This window comes from Pseudochaenichthys georgianus, chromosome 3, assembly GCF_902827115.2.
Source record: "Pseudochaenichthys georgianus chromosome 3, fPseGeo1.2, whole genome shotgun sequence".
Lineage (NCBI taxonomy): Eukaryota > Metazoa > Chordata > Actinopteri > Perciformes > Channichthyidae > Pseudochaenichthys > Pseudochaenichthys georgianus.
Window position 1 is genome coordinate 51,987,755 of NC_047505.1, and position 21,640 is coordinate 52,009,394.

The following is a 21,640-nucleotide window of genomic DNA, read 5'->3' on the forward strand; positions in this document are numbered from 1 at the left end:
AGTCATCTTCAACAGTAAATAAATACAGAGCTCAATCCCAGGTCAAATGCACACTAAAGGGTAACAATGAGGTTCAGCAACAGGAAAGCATTACATATAATGCCATTTGTATTATATTAAATAAACTATCCAAGATGTGTGTTTGAAGAGAGAAAGAGAAATACATTGGACAAAAGCAAAAGAGATGTGAGAGAGTTTTTATTGAAACATTAGCCTAAAGGAGTTAGGATAAGGCGGAATAATTAAGTTTTACATGTACTATTAACATTAAGCATTACACTGATTGGATTCACATATCAATCAAGTTTTAAATCATAATGGAGTACATGATAGAAGAATCACTTGTGAAGCTACATAGGATTACACTGTAAACAGTGGTTAACACCACAATAAACATCACTTATAACCCATAAGGCACACATGAAGACTCGTTATCTGATAGCATTAAAACACAAGAAGCTTAATGTAGTCAAATGCAACCGATAACAAAATGGGTATTCTGAAACGGCCGCTTTCTTAGTTTTCAAAAGAGGGCAACGGTTGGTATTTGACCTTTGAGGCTCTGACTTTGTACAGGGCCACTGCACTGATCATGCCAGCGGCTGCAAGAAGACATCCAACGATGAACACCAGGTTCAGATTCAGGGGGGTCGCTGGAGAGAAAGAGAAGCGTTATTTTAAATTTCACATTTCCAAAGACTAACTCCTCAGAGGACATGGTCGAATTGTCTTATTAGTCCAGGAAGGTTCTTGACCGAGTGAAACGACCCGAGGTCTCTAAGTGGCATCCATGATAACAGCTTTTTAAAATGTTGATGAAAGGAAAGAAGCTTTAATGCTTGATATCTCCTTTAGGATACACTGGAAAATCCTGTCCCACAATACCTAAGGCCCATCACTTTTTCACTAAGGTTAGAACCTAATCTGCTCATTCTCATATCAGTAAAGTGTCTCTACTGTGACATGTCTCCATGCTTTAATGTTCAAAAAGCTCTTTATTCTTCTCATACTGCCTGTGCTGCAGCACCTCTTTTCACCCTCTGTCTGAAACCAGAGCCCAGTCTGCTCTGATTGGTTAGCTGGCCGGCTCTGTTGTGATTGGTCAACCACTTAGAGATGTCCCGCCCCTTAGCCTATCACAATGTGTTGCAGCACCAGCCAATATGAGCACAAGTGATAACTAGTGATGTCACTATGTTCCAGAAGTCCCGTTAAGGAAAAGTGGCTAGGAAAAGACACAGGTCCTAATTTTCACTTTTCAACCGTAGCCTCAAAGTAGGCAGGCACTTCTGAGGGGAAAACGTACCTGGGCTCCCGGTGCTCTCCGCTGATCTCTTCAAACGCAGAGGACCCTGGGAAATGAAGTGCCTGGCGCTCTGAGTGATGGCCTCTCTCTTGCGGTGATGATGATGCCCAGTAAGGGGGGAGTTGATGCACCCCTGTGAGCACCTGGTGCCGCTGCTCCCTGCCTCACACATCAGCACTGAACAGCTGATGTACACCTGAACGCAACACAACACGCTGTCATTACATCAGCAGATATACAGACTTTTTTTCAAGTGGAGAAATAACAGAGCTGTGGTTGGATCAAAGACAAAATATATCGACACTTTTGTACTTTTACTTTAGTAAAAATGTCAGACTACATGCAACAGAGTATTCCTACACTGTGGTATTAATTATTTGTATTAAGTAAAAGATCAGAGAGTATAGACACATATTAGATTGTTCACCTGGTCGTGCAAGCCGATGAACTGGAAGGCCTCCATGCTGAACCTGAACTGTCTCGGGTTGGCGCTCAGATGCACCTGCACCGTTTGGTCCAAATTACACCTAACAGTAACAACAAAAAGAAAAGTTAAGAAATATTGCGTCTGTGAGTCCATGCCTCACGATTGGTAATCGCTAAAATTGCTAATCTAATGCTAATTTTGATACATTAAAAGGAAATCAATTCAGACACCAATAGCCACATTTGGCGTAATGTATTTTTGGAAGCCTTTTTCAAAAAGTTTGAAACATACTCGTTTTTTTGTTTTTTAACAACCTGATGGAGGACTGCAGATGGAAATGTTCTCTTTTTGAGATTAACCTATGTGTATTGATGGTCCTTGTTCAATAAAGACAATAATAATAATTGTTTTGCCTGATTAAATCCCATATTAATCAACTGCCTGAAAACATGTCATTCCCACCTCGGGCAGTTTCGTTACTCTATGCTCTGACACAGCACGTCTTTCCCAATGCATTGTTATGTCCCCTGTTGCCACTAGATGGCGTGCTCATGCCTACCCATTCTCGATGATGGAGTATGTTGGCCAGTAGTTGGGGGTGTCATATGGCGCCGCACTGCAGGACTCCACAAACAGCTGGGTGTTGTTGACGGTAGATTTGGCCTCTATCTGCATGAAGATCCTATCCGTCACATCGTACTCCAGAGGGTACAGCCCTGGATCAACCATTTGTCTATATTGGCTGTCTGGGTAGAACTCAAACTCGTAGGTGAACTTTCCGAAGCCTTTATCCCACACCACCACATTCCTCCTGTGTGCTGTGAAGCCCTGCGACACGTTCCCACGTTTGGGGTACTGGCAGTAGAACTGGACCTCCAGCAGGTGGTTCCTGGTGACCAGGTCGTGTATGTTGTCCACCGTGGTGATTTCATTTTTGAAAACCAGGTTTTCCTCATCTTCCTGCAGAGTTAAAGGGGACATATTGTGTTCATGTTCATATGTGTATTTGGGGTGTCAACTAGAACCTGTTTACATGCTTTAATGTCTAATACATTGTACCGGCAGGTAACCGGCAGGTGATGAAACAGATGCTCTACTGTTACCTCGATCTGAGTGCCGCAGGCGTTGAGGGGTACGACCGCGATGATGTGCGTGCTGTTGGAGTTCGTCTGCAGGTTGCAGGCCGTGTTGCTGGGGTCACTGAGGCGTAAATGATCCTCATGAAGTCCAGGGAGAGAAGATCTCTCAACCTCTACCGTCATTGAGGACTCATGGCAGGTCACATGGGATTCAACTAGAGCAAGAGATAAATTGTTTACAAAATAAATACACATTACACTGATGGTTCTAGTCTACAGGTGGCAGTAACGCTCCAGAACAGACAAGAAGAAGACTGCAAAGCTAGTTAACAAAGATTTATATTGACTTGTTTGATCCTTAAATATTGTTTGACCAAAATAAAGGTTTCAGTTAATATAAATTCAGGACATGGGTGGTGTTTTTCGCCTACAGTAATGGGTTTGATTTGATCAAACACAACGGCCTTGCAAAAGTCCATGAAGCCACTAATGGAATGTAACCTTTTGGTTATAATATAAACGCCGTTCCAGTTTGTAGTTCTACTATAAAATGTTGATGTTAAACAAAAATCGTTCTTACTTAGTCTTTGACCGATGTTCACCAGAACGCACCTCATCTCGGACTGATAGATGCCGGACCTGAAAAGCATCAATGACCAAAGATTTATCTTGAATCGTTTTTTTTGTTTAAGGAGCCTGTTACTCATTCAGTAAGGTGTTCGAATTGTAGGTAACTTTAACCACATAGTCACTAAAATCAATATGCAGACGATTTATTTGTTTATGTCAATGTCGTTTATAGCTTTTTAAGTTTGATTCAAAAATATCAAACTGTTACTTACTGTGGAGATTGGGGGACGTGAGAATGGAGACCGTAATAAATTGTGGTTTGAGGGGGGAGGGTAGAGGCGGGACTGTAAAATGTGGGAAAAGTGAAATCAATATTTAACACACACAAATGCATACTAATTGTATAAAATAGAAAATAAATGTAAGGCTCACTCACTCGATTACTGATTCAACAGCAAAGCAGATTGGGTAATGATCCCCCACATCATCAGGGCCAGGCGTCCACCTAATGACAAAGTCTCCATGCGTGCTTCTGTGCTTGGTGATATTCAGTGGCCCACTGATGATGATATCATGTAGTCTGTGTGAAAACAAAAGAGAAAGAAACCAGATATTTCCTTCTTATCGCTGAAGTTATCTCACTAGCAGAAATGCTGATAATGTTCTGACGCCACAAGGCAATACTCATCACGTTGATTCTCACTTACGTTGCATGTGAAGCTTGTGCTCGGACTCTGATCTCCACTTCTTTGTTGACCTCTGCATTGATGTGTTGTCCATCTTCAGGTGTTGGGTGCACAAACTTTGGCAAGTAGAGTCCATCAACACACGAGGGAGCAGGTGGGTCCACTGCAGTTAAAAAGTGCAACAGTTCTCTAAGAGTTCTTGATCAGTTCTTAAAACCACTTTGTCATTGTCTATATCTCAAAACATCAAAGCTGTCACAGCAGATTATATTCATTAGCTGTCAAAGGCTAAATATCTTCAGGTGAGGGATAGGGTTTTGAAGAGGGAAATCTAAAAATTGCTATCTTCAAATTACGGCTTTTCCACTAGTTTGTGCGGACTGTTGCAGAAAGCTGTGAGGCCGTATTATCCCTGACATTTTCCCGCACCCCCATTAATTTTCAAATGAAGCCCATCTTCAAAACCATAATTGTAAGTTCCTTGATTCTGGCCTCTTGTTAAGGCACCGACACACAGACAACATGTTGAAAATTATTTCTAAAAATAAGAAATTCCACCAGATGGCGCTAGAGACCACTTGAAATAAATAAAAAACGACAGCTTCAAAATACTAATGTCATGATTTTTTTTTAAAGATCCAACAATCCTGGCATTTTTCGGGATTTATAAATGTCACAACCCTAATCCCTAACATTCCTAATATTTTACCTGAAAGAGCCGGTCATGTACATTTGCATAAACCTAAGAAACCAAAGGAAAATCGCAAATCCATAATTGTGAGTCTCACCTAAGGATTAGGGTTACGGAGCGTCCACACTACAGCTCCAAAAATAGCTTGGAGCTGGGCGTGTCTGGAGCTTGGGGATTTTATTCAAGCAACACGGCCAACAACCAATCACATGAATCTCCCGCCCCCGACATACAAAGCAAAAACCCCCGGGGATTTTATGCGAGCAATATATATATATATAAACTCCCCAAACAGGCGAAAACCTACCAGTTTCCCCCACTGCCTCTGCCACCTCCCTCCATGCCTGGTTCCTCCGGTTTGTATCCCGGTAGGTGAAGAGGGTCTGGTCATACAAAACCGGGTGATTCGCTACGGCGATAGTTAGTTTCTCCTCCGACTTTTTTTGAAAATATAGAAATGAACGGCGGGATATCTCTCCCAGCTTAGACGCGGTTTGATTGGCTAGCGCTTCAGCTGTCAGATTTTGGGAAACGGGATTTGATTGGCTGGCGCTGGCTACTCCGGCGTCCAGGCGACCAGAAGTTGAACAATGTTCAACTTCTGGTCGCCTGGGTCGCCTGAGACACCTCGCTCGGCTACCCACAATTCAGTTCGGCGAAAAAGCGCGGCTACGTGGCGTCACCCCATTGAAAGTGAATGGGCAGCTTGGAGCTGCTTGGAGCTTTCGACGCTCTCGACGCTGTAGTGTAGACGGGCCGTTAGGGTTTTCAGAACAACTAAAATGTCTCTATGCAGGTGTAGAACATTTACTTACTTCTTATGCTAAAGAGTGTATTTAAAACCAAAATGTAGAACAAAAAATAAGACGTTTCAAATTAAGTTTAGAGCTGCAAGAGGTGCATGACAGGTTACACCCATTGAAGGCAGTGCAGCAACAGCTTTTCTGTAAGTATGGATTTACTAATTGAGGACAAGTACAACCATACTCACCAAGAAAGGAGAATTGCAAAGGCAGTTTACTGAGAGGAGGCGTGGTGCCATGCAGGTGTCTGTTGTCAGTGGTGGTTGGAGTTGTATGCAGCCACGGCCGGTATGTGGGTAGAGGTGGGGCTGGTGTGTGACGTGTAGTTGTTGCTGGAGTTGAATGATGATACCACCACCGCCATGGGGTTGTGGTTGGTGGTGCAGTTGTGGTCGGTGCTGGAGGTGTAGAATGATACCACCACCCCCATGGGGTTGTGGTTGGTGGTGCAGTTGTGGTTGGTGCTGGAGTTGGATTATGATGCCACCACCATGGGGTTGGGGTTGGCACTTCAGTCGTGGTTGGTGCTGGAGTTGGATTATGATGCCACCACCATGGGGTTGGGGTTGGTACCTCAGTCGTGGTTGGTGCTGGAGTTGGATTATGATGCCACCACCATGGGGTTGGGGTTGGCACTTCAGTCGTGGTTGGTGCTGGAGTTCGATTATGATGCCACCACCATGGGGTTGGGGTTGGTACCTCAGTCGTGGTTGGTGCTGGAGTTGGATTATGATGCCACCACCATGGGGTTGGGGTTGGTACCTCAGTCGTGGTTGGTGCTGGAGTTGGATTATGATGCCACCACCATGGGGTTGGGGTTGGTACCTCAGTCGTGGTTGGTGCTGGAGTTGGATTATGATGCCACCACCATGGGGTTGGGGTTGGTACCTCAGTCGTGGTTGGTGCTGGAGTTGGATTATGATGCCACCACCATGGGGTTGGGGTTGGTACCTCAGTCGTGGTTGGTGCTGGAGTTGGATTATGATGCCACCACCATGGGGTTGGGGTTGGCACTTCAGTCGTGGTTGGTGCTGGAGTTGGATTATGATGCCACCACCATGGGGTTCTGTTTGGCGTTGCAGTCCTGGATGATGCTGAAGTCGTGGGAGGATATGTTTGGAAGGAGGCTCGTTTATGCCTCATGGGAATCAGTGGAGCCTTGTAGGATTGGGTTCCATCGGTGTAGGACAGAGAGATGGGCCTTTGCGGGAAGTCCTCCACCACCAACTCAAATCCAAAAACACTTGGGTTGGCGATGGCATTGCGGTAATGTAAGGAGCAGGAACCCTAACAATGTAAACATTCAGACATTTAGTGAGGCAAAGGCTCAGTCAGGTATTGGAAAATGTATAAGGACATTGATTTTTAATTTACAGACCTGATCCAAGACAAAGCCTGAAGGTTGGTTACATCCGCTGCACTCTATATTTCTGATATCTCCATATCTGCAGCGAACTGTGTCTCCATCAGGGTCAAAGGACATCAGCTTGTAGGTCCGTGGGCAGTTCTGGGGAACTCTTGAAAGGACACATTAACACGAGTGAGGAACACTGTTCTGCCCATAAAACCCAAAAGGATTAAATAATCAGAGTTATAACTGCACATGTGAGGTAGTAGAGTAAGCACGGCCACAGTGACTTATTTTAGGGTGGCCCCAAACCCACCCACAAAGAATTTAAATTGATACTTACAGTATATGCACATGACACACCCATTTAAAAGAATAAACACAACGCGAGTTGTCCTTTTTTTAATGAATATAATTTCATTCAAATGAATGGAAGCAGTAGACACAGTTATTAAATAGAGGCAATTGTAAAGCAATCATCTAACAACTGTTTAGGGAAAGAGGTTTCAGCCGATGGTAAGGCAGAACTGTAAAGGTTAACACCCATTTTGTCACTTCACTTTGTGAGTGCAGAGCAGAAACTGTCTGCAGGACTGCACCTTCATGATACAGAGCGATTTAATCAAACAACAAAATAAAGAATGAGCTTACCGTAGGAAAGGTAGAATGGCAATGTCTGGGGATCTGTTTGGTTTGCCAGTGTCAGATCTTGATCCCAAATCTACTTGAGTTCGAAATCTCCAACCTGAAACCCCGTTACGTGTTGGGATCCAACAACAGCTACTTGCCCTGATAGGTGTGCAAACAAATACTGCATTAATATACAGATGCTTGTTTTTATTTATTATGTTATGGTAAGCATCAAAACAACAAATACAAGTGTTTGCAATGCAATTATGGAGACTCCACAAATATAACATTAGCATGATTTGAGTCAGAGAAAAAGCTCACCTCATGTCAAAAGGTTTGTCAGTTGGGACTTTTCTTTGTTGAACTGTTTCTGTTTCACACCACTGTCTGTTGCTTTGCGGTGCATTGGTGCTCCTGTCGGTTATGCCTCTCTGTTGATTAGTGACTAAGCCACAGTTGCCAGTGCTACATCTCTGGTAATGGGAGTACTGACACCCATCATAGGTCGCCCTGTCGCGGAAGTCCACCTTTGAAAAAAATTAAAATAATATTAATGCATATTTTTATCGCTATTTCCAATGTATTTTGTGTTTTGACATATACCAATCAAGGTAACAAGCTAGACAACACAGTTAAAAGAAAACATTGAGGTAAACTATATTTAAAGCATGGCAAAAACTTTAACAGAAGTGAGTGTAAAAATAACAACGTCATACATATGAATACATTAGTTAATTATTAACTGATGCAAAGGTTTAAAAGTAGTTTCTCTCACCCTAAATGATCCATCAGGGTTTCTTCCTTTGTAGCTATAGGTCACGGTTCCCCCGTAGTGATGTGATGCAGACGCCAGTGAGACCAGCTGAAGCAGGAGCAGAAGAGCGGCGGCCATCTTTTCCTGAATTCACCTCTGTCTCCAAGTATCTGCTGCTCACATCCACCTGCAGCATCCTTTTATACACACCTGGCCATGGTTCCTCCTTGCAAGTTATCACCTTAATCTATTGAATCAGACCAGCTGCATTACTGGTTCCACAACATTGCACTGCTAATACTTTAATACACCCACAACGATAACAAAGCATAACATTTGATGATGAGGAACATTTGCTGGCAGCGTGTTGACATATTTTTGTCATTGTGATGCTAAGGAATCGAAACCGTAAGCATATCTACACTGTAAAAATATTCACCGTGAATTCACAATAAATACCTGGCAACTTTTTGCATGACTTTCACAGTAAGGTTCACAGCACTTTACTGTGAATGTCTTCACTGCAATGTATTGTATGTCTTCACCCCGCCCCTCACGCCGTGGTGGTGGGCTGGCTGTCATCTACAACCACAACATCCAGACTACAGAACTCACCCTCCCCTCAGTACCATCCTTCGAATTCCTCGCCTTCAAAGCCCCTCCCTCACTGACAGTTATCCTCATTTACCGCCCCCCCAAACCACACCCCTCCTTCCTCTCTGATCTCACTGAACTCCTCACCATTGCTTCATCCCTCTCCCCACGTCTGTTACTCCTCGGCGACCTCAACATCTACATGGACTCCCCCATCTGCAAACTCGCTTCTGAATTCTCCTCCCTTCTGGACAATTTCTCAATGACCCAATATGTCACCTTCCCCACCCATGATAAAGGACACATCCTTGACCTTGTCTGCTCTACCAACATCCCAGTACTCGACCTCCACCCCTGCCCCTTTCCCCTCTCTGACCACAAACTCATACAGTTCACCATCGCCACGGCATTCGTTTGTGTCGGCTGCCCTTAAAGGTAATGGGAGCGTCCATTCTCATTGGATAACGGAGAATTGTACACCCGGAAGTAAGTATTCCCCTTACTGTCGATTGATTTTACAGTGATATCTGCACTACTCATCGACTAAAAAACACCAGATTATCCTTGTTAATTACACAACATTGATTGGTTTAAATTGTGTGCAATGCTTTTGTATTTTTCCCCTTCGATTCGGAGAAACAAATGTTTTTTCGGAGTAAAGGATGGCAGAAGACACTACACTACCCAGAATCCCCAGCTATCGTTTGGACTACACCATGTGCTCTGTTTGACGAACCCCGTGATAGTCCTCAAGCTCTGTGATTGGAGAGTGTGCTCGAGCCTCGAACAGCACTTGAAATGGGATGGAACCACGGCAGACTGTCCAAAACTGGATTTGAACGGGTCCACCGTGTCCCCAGAACTACACATGCTGGCTATTCTGTTTCGCAACATGTTCTCTATCTATGGCACGTCTCTACTGGGAGTTGTAGTTTTAAAAGACGTTTTCGTATTTCCCATAACAAGAAGTTGCCAGTATTAAACTGTGTATTAAACTGTGAGCAATGGGACGTCACGTGAAGCGATGTCCGTTTGTGATGACGCCGCAGCTGTTCGTCTGACAGCAGCTCTGTCCCCATTGTTTTCATAAACACCCCCGCCACACATTTACTGACACAAACATTTGTATCATCTGTTGTAGACCGCAATAAATAAAATAAAATAAGAACTCATTCTCAAAAAAGATAAATGCCATTCTTAAAATGTATAAACGAACAATAGTTTGATTAATATTGATTAGAGTGCACAATAGAAATAAAATACTTGAGAGAAGAAAAGAGATATATTATCTATCAAAACCCAGTTAGATTAACATTCATTGGATTGCACACTTTGTTTGTTTGTGTGGATATGCAGCACATTAACATTTTAATAGCACGTAATGACTGACTGAATGGAAATGACAATAAATGAAAATGTATAAACGAAAAAAGCGATCATGAAAATGTTTCCAATAAATGAATAAAATGATTTGTGTCCACGTTGTTGTTCAGATATATCGCATATTTGTAACTAAATGAAACATGAATTGAAACAAAACACAGTTTAAACTGAGGAGTGACTCTCGTGAGTTTCATGTATTTTCTTCACTCCGCTGGGAAACTGCTCTCATGTCAAGAAGCATGAGATCAGTGCATGCACTGCCTCGTCCAATCAGTGAGCGATACACAGTAAGGGGGTGGGGCGAGTATCTGAGGATTTCATCGGAGGATGGTCTGGTGGTTCCTCCGTTATCGCTCCTCGCTCCTCCGGCAGAAATAAGCGCCATGGGACGGTACTCAAGATGGCGAAGACAAATCAACTTCCGGTGAGACCGAGGAGCGAGGAAATGAAAATAGTCGACCTGAGACGGGGCCAACGACATCACTTACGCCAGTGTTTCCCAACCGGGGGTACGCGTACCCCTAGTGGTACGTGGGTGGTCCCCAGGGGGTACGTGAAAAGATTTTTTTATTAAAAATGTTACAGGAAAACTGTACCCAAATAATGAATAATGCATAATCTGTAGTAATGTAACCAAAATTGGGGGCATTCAAATTAAGTAATACTTTGCTGGCTATATATTATTATTGGCGCGGCGTTCAGCTTCCCGCCGGACTGTCAGGTGTTACATCATCATCATCATCATCATCATCATCATCATCATCATCATCATCATCATCATCATCATCATCATCATCATCATCATCATCATCATCATCATCATCATTGTAGTGGCGCGCTGGTTTTCTTGCTAGCTAGCAAAATATCAACATCCTATCAAGTGGATGCGCCGGTGTTTATTGAGATCAACATTTCTGTTAACATAATCATTATGGATCAATGGCTGAGTCGAGCTGGTTCATCCAGAAACAACAGCACAGGTGATACTGCTGAATCAGGAGAACCCGTTCTCAAGAAAATGAAAACAGAGAAGGTGAAGAATCGTCAGTTTGGTGAACATTATGTGCTCTCCGGGTTTACGGTCACAACTACAGAGCCACCGCAGCCAATGTGTTTCATCTGTGGCGACGTGCTTTCTAATAATAGCATGAAACCACCCCATTTACATCGGCACCTTAGTACTAGACATCCCGCCTGTGTGGGTAAGCCTGCAGAGTTTTTCCACCAAAAGCTGGCTGAATTTAAGGGAAGCCAAGAAAAACTAAAGAAAGCGACATCGGTCTCAACCAAGGCCTTGGATGCATCTTATGCCGTGTCGCTACTCGTTGCTAAATCGAAAAAGCCATTTACCATAGCCGAATAACTAATCTTGCCTGCTGCTATAATTCTCGCAGAAACTATGCTCGATAAGAAAGCAGCTGATGTCCTGAAGAAAGTGCCGTTGTCAAATAATACTGTGTGCCATCGGATCGACGACATGGGAATTTACTTTATTGACCAATTGGTGGAAAAATGTAAAGCGTTTGGTACGTTCGCTTTGCAGTTGGACGAATCAACGGATGTCAGTGGGGAAGCACAACTGATTGCGTTTGTGCGTTACAAAGACACTTTGGAGATGAACGAGCACATTCTGTTTTGCAAGAAACTCACGGGGAGAACTACCGGACAGGACGTTTTTAACGTTATTGACCATTTTTTCTCTCAACACAAGCTGGATTGGAAATCCTGCTCTCATGTGTGCACAGACGGCGCTGCGGCGATGACCGGCAGAGTAAATGGATTAATGGCCCACATAAAAAAGGTGAACCCTGACGTTACATGGACGCACTGCATGATTCACCGAGAAGCATTAGCTAGCAAGAGAATGAGTCCAGAGTTAAACGATGTTTTGAATGATGCCGTAAAAGTGATCAACTTCATACAGTCCAGGCCTTTGAATCATAGACTGTTTCAGTCACTTTGTGAGGACGGTGGGTCAGAACATAAACAGCTCCTGCTTCACACTGACGTCCGCTGGTTATCCCGAGGGAAGACGTTACAGCGGCTGTTCGAGCTACGCAATGAAGTGAGGGCATTTCTGTCGGAGCACACACACCCACTTGTGGCTATGTTCGACGACGCTGACTGGGTAGCTCGGCTGGGATACCTCTCTGATATTTCCAGCAAACTCAACCAGCTGAATCTCTCTCTTCAAGGTAAAGACACAAATGTTCTTAGCTTGTATGACAACGTGTGTGGATTCATGGAGAAGATCAAGCTCTGGCAGAGCAAATGTGAAAAAGGGGATACAAGTCGTTTCCTGCAGCTGAACGCATACATTGCTACTGGTGAATGTGACAGAGCTCCAATTGTGAAAATAGTACACACACATTTGTCCAAGCTCAAGAATGAGTTCAACTCCTACTTGCCTGATATTGACAACAAGTAATCCACACTGGACTGGGTGCGTAATCTATTTGTGACGTGCATTCCTTATTTTAGACTAGGTTTTTCCTGGTGTCAAAAGAGAAGATCTGCACTGTTCTCTACATAACATGTTCAGCAGAGGCAGAGCAGGTATTTCTCCTGCCAGATATGGCACCCCCCCCTACAACTTTGTCTAGGAGAGTCACAACGTCACCAAAATCATACTGGTGTTGGCTGTTCCCCTCTAGTTTGTGCTTGCAAAAGCATTTCACTCTGGGCCCAGCAGGTAAAAAATTAAAGAGGGGCTTCCATATCCGGCAGAGCAGGTGCTGCCGGATTTGGAACCCCCCCTATATCTTTGTCCAGGATAGTCACAACTTCACCAAAATCTTACTGGTGTTGGCTGTTCTCCTCTAGTTTTTGCTCGCAAAAGCATTTCACTTTACCCAGCAGGTAAAAAACTAAAGAGGGGCTTCCATATCGAGGAGGGGAGGAGGAAATCAGAGAAATTAGATACGGCTAATTTTAGATGATTTAAACATCGGCTAAACATTGTCTGATCTGCTCCAAAATTTACACGCCAGACAAGAGTCACGGCCTGAGGCCAAAGTGCTCTTACACAATAATAGATGTGCCTACGGTTTCGATTCCTTAGCATTCGCAATGACAACAATATGTCAACATGCTGCCAGCAAATGTTCTTGTCATCAAATGTTATGCTTTGTTATCGTTGTGGGTGTGTTCGAGCATTTACAGTGAAATGTTGTGGAACCAGTTATGCAGCTGGTCTTACTCAATAGATGAAGCTGATAACTTGACAGGAGGAACAATGGCCACTTATTTTCCACTAGGACTCAGGTCTGATGTTGTTTGCAGGGGCGGTTCTAGTAACACTGACCTCTGACCCCCCTGTGGCCCCCCTAAAAATGAAAAGTGAAAAAAATGTATGATTTATCACACGATTTATTGAATGACGGAATAGGCGGAACTAACGTTATTCGTCATTCTAGTCGGACCCATTAGAGCGGTGCACTCACTTTCACTGTCCGGCTGAAGCACGCAAAAAACAAACACTTTTCATCTCGGATCATCAGAGGCTGTTGCATCCAAGAAAGACTGATTGAAACCTACGTTTCGAGAGACTACCACGATAATTGAAGGTGAGTTAAACTATTGTATCCGTGTAATTGTAGATGTAAAGTAGAGATGTAACTGTTCATTGCCTTTATTTATATAAAAATATGGTGTTAGTGCAAAAATGGTACTATAACTTAAGCTGAAGCTAACAGTAATAACTATAAGATATATCTGAAATAAATAAGTGTACTGAAACAAATACCAATAACTGTAATTGCATTGTTTTCTTATGCGCAATTACTTCATACTGTCTAGTTCTCTTTTTCGTCCTGCATTTATTGTGCCCCCCTCAGAAAATAACTGGCCCCCCCAGTCAAATTGGTCTAGAACCGCCACTGGTTGTTACCGGCCATATTTGTCAAGTTACTAGCAAACCAAATCAAGTGATTCCTTGGGCAAGACACTTCACCCAAATTGCCACAGTGGGGATGGCCCACAGTATTAAATGTATGGAAGTTGCTTTTGGATAAAAGCGTCTATTAAGTCGTTCATTTCATCACTGTTGTGATTACTTATACAGCCAAGCTGCTGTTTAACGTTATTATACCAAACATTACCTTATTTTGTTTGAGTCCCAAACCCTCGGTAATAATCTTCCTCCACCAGTCAAATTGACCAAATATTTGGACTGTTTTAAGCTGTTTTTTCAAACCCATCTTTACAGCCACAGCCAAGTCACACAATCAATCTGGTGAGGCTGCTTTATGGTTCTTAACTCTGAGTTGCATCTCCATTGCTTCAGAAGTTTCCATCACATTCATTACTTAATGATTACTGCAGGTGTTAACATTTGATCGGTTACTGCACGACTTCTAAAACATAATGAGGTTGAGTAAAGAAACATTTATTTTTGACTAACTTAAAACAAGACTATCCAAGATGTGTTTGTTTATGTGCAGAAGACAAAGATAGTAAATTGGACAAAAGCAAAAAGAAGATTTAAGAGAATATGTTTTTATTGAGACATTAAAGGTGGGGTAGGTACGTTTCAGAAACCGGCTCGAGTGCACTGATATTTGAAAGTACACAGCCGAAAAGAATCCGCCCCTTCCTTCAGACTTCCTTACAGAGCACCTCCTCCAACACACATGAACGCGCACACGACGTCAGCAGACTGGTGAAAGTGGCCGCCTGTTGCTGGCGAGTCATTGAAGTACTGCTGCAATGCACGCCCAATGAGGGCACGAGTTACATGTGTGCGTGCACGAGATGGTAGGCTGACAGACAGGGCGGTACTTTTTACAGTATTACGGCTTCCACAGATGACATTTTTTTATGGATTTTTTGTCAAAGCACTTCAGATATTCATTGCTATCGGGATGTTAAGAGCATTCCATGGAATATAACTAAAAGTGTATCTCGAGCCGGTTTCTCAAACTTACCTACCCCACCTTTAAGCATAAATGACTTGAGGTTAAGGCTGAAAATGTAATAATGACATTTAGCATTATTATGATTGGGCGGCACACATTTCAATCAAGTTTTAAATCATAATGCAGTACATGAAAGAACAATCACTTGTCTATATGGGATTACACAGTAAACAGTGGTTAATACCACAATTAAAACCACTTCTAACCCATAAGGCAGGAAAAATAAATGGACTAGCCGTTTTCTTTAGTTTTCAAAAGAAGCCAACGGTTGGTATTTGATCTTTGATGCTCTGACTTTGTACAGGGCCACTGCACTGATCATGCCAACGGCTGCAAGAAGACATCCAACGATGAACACCAGGTTCAGATTCATGGGGGTCCCTGGAGGAAAATAGAAGAATAATTTTAATGTCAACATTCGGCTGTCCACAGACACAACCAACCGTGAAGAAAAACTCAGATCATGTCAGTTACTGTGCTTATTAGGTATTTTACAATATTATATATCATGTGTTTTTATGCCATATATTGCCATAAAAGTGCTTTTATGTAACTTTCAACAATATGTTAAACCAAAAGTAGAACTATGAAGTTCGCTCAGCTAACTACTGTGAAATTATTTAATTAAGCTTAAAATGTTTTACCAAGTTGTGTTTCTTAATCTATGCATTTTTAAATAAACTTGTTTGAATGGTGATTTTCATAGGAATAGATGTGTAGGCCAAACAAGTTACAACAGTATTACATTTCAATGGCTACGTTGATTGCCTCTGTGAAATCCCCAGTGTTTTAAGCAAGTTGAAGCAGTTGCAACTTTACTTGAATTGGTTACTCACATTATCATATTACTAGCCATTATATAGATGAACACATGCTAGTAAATACATTTATTTTACTACCCTTTATATACCTGTACATGTTAAAGTATAATTAATTATAATAACTGCATACCTGTACACATGTGTTTTTACCACATGTATTTAAGCTGATAAGCCATTATATATGTACATACTGCACAACAGATTCACATCACCACCTATTTACATTACAATTCACATTACATGCTTCCTCTTGGCAACATAATTAACGCTGATGATACTCAGCTTTATATCTCCATTTTACCAGGAAACCCCAGTTCTTTAAATGCAATCCTAATTTAGGAGTAGATGTAGATGTGTAATCCAAACAAGTTGTACTGTACGTTTATAGAGTCCGAAAAACATGATACAAATACACAGAGCCAAGTATTTAGATGCGCTCTGAGTAGTCAGCTGTATGGTAGCATAAGAGTCTGCCAGTGTCAGTGCAGTCTCTTTTCCTAAGTCCTGATGAATCCTCTTTCACATATTTCCTTAAGGAAAAGTGGTTAGGAAAAGACATAGGACCTGATTTTCACTTTTCAACCGTAGCCTCAAAGTAGGCAGGCACCTCTGAGGGAAAACGTACCTGGACTCCCGGTGCTCTCCGCTGATCTCTTCAAACGCAGAGGACCCTGGGAAATGAAGTGCCTGGCGCTCTGAGTGATGGCCTCTCTCTTGCGGTGAAGATGATGCCCAGTAAGGGGGGAGTTGATGCACCCCTGTGAGCACCTGGTGCCGCTGCTCCCTGCCTCACACATCAGCACTGAACAGCTGATGTACACCTGAACGCAACACAACACGCTGTCATTACATCAGCAGATATACAGACTTCTCTCAGAATAGCAGAGTTGTTGTCAGAAACACCTTACAATATCTTAAAATACTTTTACTTAAATAACATTTTGAATGCCAGAACTTTACCTGCATCAGAGTATCCCTAAACTGTGGTATTGTTTATTTTTATTAAGTAAAACATCAAAGAGGTTCCTCCACCAGTAGAGTATAACCTCATATTTCATTCTTCACCTGGTCGTGCAAGCCGATGAACTGGAAGGCCTCCATGCTGAACCTGAACTCTCTGGGGTTGGCCGTCGGATGCACTTGAACTGTCTGATCAACAGTACACCTAACAGCAACAACAACAACAAAAGATATAAGAAATGTTGCCTCTGCCTCCATGCCTCACAAACGGTGCTAAATGTGGTGTCGGATGTATTAAAAGGAAATCAGACACAAATAGCCACATTTCACCCATTAAGTGTATTTTTAGATACCTTTTTCAACCTTTTTCGAAACATACTATGAAAGCAAAGTAGACCAAAAACAACGCATACCAATGTATCGTTATTATTATTATTATTATTATTATTATTATTATTATTATTATTATTATTATTATTATTATTTTGAATTAATAAAAGTGTGTACCTGACGGAGGACTGCATATCGATGTGTTTGACTGATTAATTGCCATATAAATCCACTGCCTACAAACATCTCATTCACACCTATAAGGGCAGTTTAGTTACACACCTCTCTTATGAAAGAAAACTAATGCATTGGTAAAGATATGCCACTTGATGGCGTGCTCATGCCTACCCATTCTCGATGATGGAGTATGTTGGCCAGTAGTTGGGGGTGTCATATGGCGCCGCGCTGCAGGACTCCACAAACAGCTGGGTGTTGTTGACCGTAGATTTGGCCTCTATCTGCATGAAGATCCTTTCCGTCACATCGTACTCCAGAGGGTACAGCCCTGGATCAACCATTTGTCTATATTGGCTGTCTGGGTAGAACTCAAACTCGTAGGTGAACTTTCCGAAGCCTTTATCCCACACCACCACATTCCTCCTGTGTGCTGTGAAGCCCTGCGTCACGTTCCCACGTTTGGGGTACTGGCAGTAGAACTGGACCTCCAGCAGGTGGTTCCTGGTGATCAGGTCGTGTATGTTGTCCACCGTGGTGATTTCATTTTTGAAAACCAGGTTTTCCTCATCTTCCTGCAGAGTTAAAGGGGACATATTGTGTTCACGCTCATATGTGTATTTGGCGTGTCAACTAGAACCTGTTTACATGCTTTAATGTCAAACGTGTAATTTTACTGTCTTTTATTTCTGAAGACCAAGTCCCGAAAAAGCCCCATGACCCTCATCGTGTTTCCCCTCTAATTGTTCAATCCGCATTCTCCAAATAAAAAGCAACAATAGTTTAGAGAAAAACCCGGCAGGTGATGAAAGAGATGCCCCATTGTTACCTCAATCTGAGTGCCGCAGGCGTTGAGGGGTACGACCGCGATGATGTGTGTGCTGTTGGACTTCGTTTGCAGGTTGCAGGCCGTGTTGCTGGGGTCACTGAGGCGTAAATGATCCTCATGAAGTCCAGGGAGAGAAGATCTGGTAACCTCTACTGTCATTGAGGACTCATGGCAGGTCACATGGGATTCAACTAGAGCAAGAGATAAATAGTTTACAAAATAAATACACATTACACTGATGGTTCTAGTCTACAGGTGGCAGTTGTTTTCTTTACAATTCTACACAAACACAACGGCCTTGCAAAAGTCCATGAAGCCACTAATGGAATGTAACCTTTTGGTTATGATATAAACGCCGTTCCAGTTTGTAGTTCTACTATAAAATGTTGATGTTAAACAAAAATCGTTCTTACTTAGTCTTTGACCGATGTTCACCAGAACGCACCTCATCTCGGACTGATAGATGCCGGACCTGAAAAGCATCAATGACCAAAGATTTATCTTGAATAATTTTTCTTTTTTTAGGGAGGCATTTGCTTCTGACTGTATTATTTAAATCCTAATTTGTTATTTTGATTAAAATATCAAACTGTTACTTACTGTGGAGATTGGGGGACGTGAGAATGGTAACCGTAATAAATGGTGGTTTGAGGGGGGAGGGTAGAGGCGGGACTGTAAAATGTGTGAAAAGTGAAATCAATATTTAACACACACAAATGCATACTAATTGTATCAAATATAAAATAAATGTAAGGCTCACTCACTCGATTACTGATTCAACAGCAAAGCAGATTGGGTAATGATCTCCCACATCATCAGGGCCAGGCGTCCACCTAATGACAAAGTCTCCACGTGTGCTTCTGTGCTTGGTGATATTCAGTGGCCCACTGATGATGATATCGTGTAGTCTGTGTGAAAACAAAAGAGAAAGAAACCAGATATTTCCTTCTTATCGCTGAAGTGATCTCACTAGCAGAAATGCTGATAATGTTCTGACGCCACAAGGCGATACTCATCACGTTGATTCTCACTTACGTTGCATGTGAAGCTTGTGCTCGGACTCTGATCTCTACTTCTTTGTTGACCTCTGCATTGATGTGTTGTCCATCGTCAGGTGTTGGGTGCACAAACTTTGGCAAGTAGAGTCCATCAACACACGAGGGAGCAGGTGGGTCCACTGCAGTTAAAAAAAAACTAGTTATTAATTAGTTTTTAAAACCACTTTTTAATTGTCTGTGGCTCAAATGTCAAAGCTGTCACGGCAAATTATATCAATTAGCTGTCAAAGGCGAAATATCTGCAGCTTTAAATTATATGTTTTTTTGTATTTCTTTCCTGATATTTAGGCGGAATAGGGTTACGGTTAGGGTTTTCAGAAGAACTAAAAAGTCTTTATGCAGGTTTAGAACATACCTTCTTCTTAGTAGAGGACGTTGCAAATTAAAGCTGCAAGAAGTGCATGACAATCTACACCCATTGAAGGCAGTGCAGCAACAGCTATCCTGTAAGTATGGATTGAATCATTTAGGACAAGTAAAACCTGACTCACCAAGAAAGGAGAATTGCAAAGGCAGTTTACTGAGAGGAGGCGTGGTGCCATGCATGGGTCGGTTGTCTTTGGTGGTTGGATATGTGTGCAGCCGCGGTTTGGTCTTGGTGGGTGGGAGTGAGGCTGATGTCAGACGTGGGGTTGGTGTGGTAGTAGTATGATGATGCCAAGACCATGTGGTTGGGGTTGGCGCTTCAGTCGTGGTTGGTGCTGAAGTTGCAGGATGAAGCCACCACCATGGGGCTGTGTTTGGCGCTTCAGTCGTGGTTGGTGCTGGAGTTGGACTATGATGCCCCCACCATGGGGTTGTGTTTGGCGCTTCAGTCGTGGTTGTTGCTGAAGTTGCAGGATGATGCCCCCACCATGGGGCTGTGTTTGGCGCTTCAGTCGTGGTTGGTGCTGGAGTTGGACTATGAAGCCGCCACCATGGGGCTGTCTTTGGCGCTTCAGTCGTGGTTGTTGCTGAAGTTGCACGATGAAGCCACCACCATGGGGTTGTGTTTGGCGCTTCAGTCGTGGTTGGTGCTGGAGTTGGACTATGATGCCACCACCATGGGGTTGTGTTTGGCACTTCAGTCGTGGTTGTTGCTGAAGTTGCACGATGAAGCCGCCACCATGGGGTTGTGTTTGGCGCTTCAGTTGTGGTTGGTGCTGGAGTTGCACGATGAAGCCACCACCATGGGGCTGTGTTTGGCGCTTCAGTTGTGGTTGGTGCTGGAGTTGCACGATGAAGCCACCACCATGGGGCTGTGTTTGGCGCTTCAGTTGTGGTTGGTGCTGGAGTTGCACGATGAAGCCACCACCATGGGGCTGTCTTTGGCGCTTCAGTCTTGGTTGTTGCTGAAGTTGCACGATGAAGCCACCACCATGGGGCTGTCTTTGGCGCTTCAGTTGTGGTTGGTGCTGGAGTTGGAATATGATGCCACCACCATGGGGTTGGGGTTGGCACTTCAGTCGTTGTTGTTGCTGGAGTTCGATTATGATGCCACCACCATGGGGTTCTGTTTGGCGTTGCAGTCCTGGATGATGCTGAAGTTGTGGTGGGGTATGTATGCTTCAAGGCTCGTTTAAGCCTCATGGGAATCAGTGGAGCCTTGTAGGATTGGGTTCCATCGGTGTAGGACAGAGAGATGGGCCTTTCCGGGAAGTCCTCCACCACCAACTCAAATCCAAAAACACTTGGGTGGGTGTTGGCATTGCGGTAATGTAAGGAGCAGGAACCCTAACAATATAAACATTCAGACATTTAGTGAGGCAAAGGCTCAGTCAGGTATTGGAAAATGTATAAGGAAATGTATTTGTTCTTTTACAAACCTGATCCAAGACAAAGCCTGAAGGTTGGTTACATCCGCCGCACTCTATATTTCTGATATTTCCATATCTGCAACGAACTGTGTCTCCATCAGGGTCGAAGGACATCAGCTTGTAGGTCCGTGGGCAGTTCTGGGGAACTCTTGAAAGGACACATTAACAAGAGTGAGGAACACTGTTCTGCCCATCATCCCATACACAAAAAGGATTAAATCATCAAAGTTATAACATGTGAGTAGATAGACAAATACAATAAGTAATATAAAGACAGTGACTTTTTTTACTGTAATACATTATAAGAAACAATTAAATAATGTTTTTTATTGGTTTGGTTGAATTATTTTGTGTTCTTTCTTCTTGGAAAGATGGAAAGAAAGTTATATGACATGAGCTACAAGCACATATTTAGTCAAAGTACGGATTTTCTGAATTGTTCCAATGTCATTTGTGATTTCTTTAGACATACTGTTGGAAAACAA

At 42.9% G+C, this 21,640-nt stretch overlaps 2 protein-coding genes across 2 annotated transcripts; both read right to left on the bottom strand.

The window, feature by feature from the left end:
• Positions 1-182: 182 nt before the first annotated feature.
• Positions 183-8,525, bottom strand: LOC117461781 (uncharacterized). The gene is made up of 14 exons (XM_034103710.2): positions 8,316-8,525; positions 7,862-8,067; positions 7,562-7,699; positions 6,941-7,079; positions 5,751-6,849; positions 4,090-4,231; positions 3,819-3,962; positions 3,655-3,726; positions 3,393-3,451; positions 2,837-3,027; positions 2,293-2,693; positions 1,734-1,833; positions 1,307-1,502; positions 183-653 (listed from the first exon to the last, which is right to left on the bottom strand). Exons 1-14 carry the CDS (start codon positions 8,430-8,432, stop codon positions 517-519), a joined length of 3,141 nt encoding a protein of 1,046 aa, XP_033959601.1. The 5' UTR covers positions 8,433-8,525; the 3' UTR covers positions 183-516.
• A 6,906-nt stretch (positions 8,526-15,431) lies between these two features.
• LOC117442846 (CUB and zona pellucida-like domain-containing protein 1) lies at positions 15,432-19,905 on the bottom strand. Its single transcript, XM_034078809.1, has 10 exons — positions 19,851-19,905; positions 19,337-19,478; positions 19,066-19,209; positions 18,902-18,973; positions 18,715-18,773; positions 18,302-18,492; positions 17,647-18,047; positions 17,074-17,173; positions 16,634-16,829; positions 15,432-15,568 (listed from the first exon to the last, which is right to left on the bottom strand). The coding sequence occupies exons 1-10, from the start codon at positions 19,903-19,905 to the stop codon at positions 15,432-15,434; spliced, it is 1,497 nt and encodes a 498-aa protein (XP_033934700.1).
• Between the last annotated feature and the right edge of the window lie 1,735 nt (positions 19,906-21,640).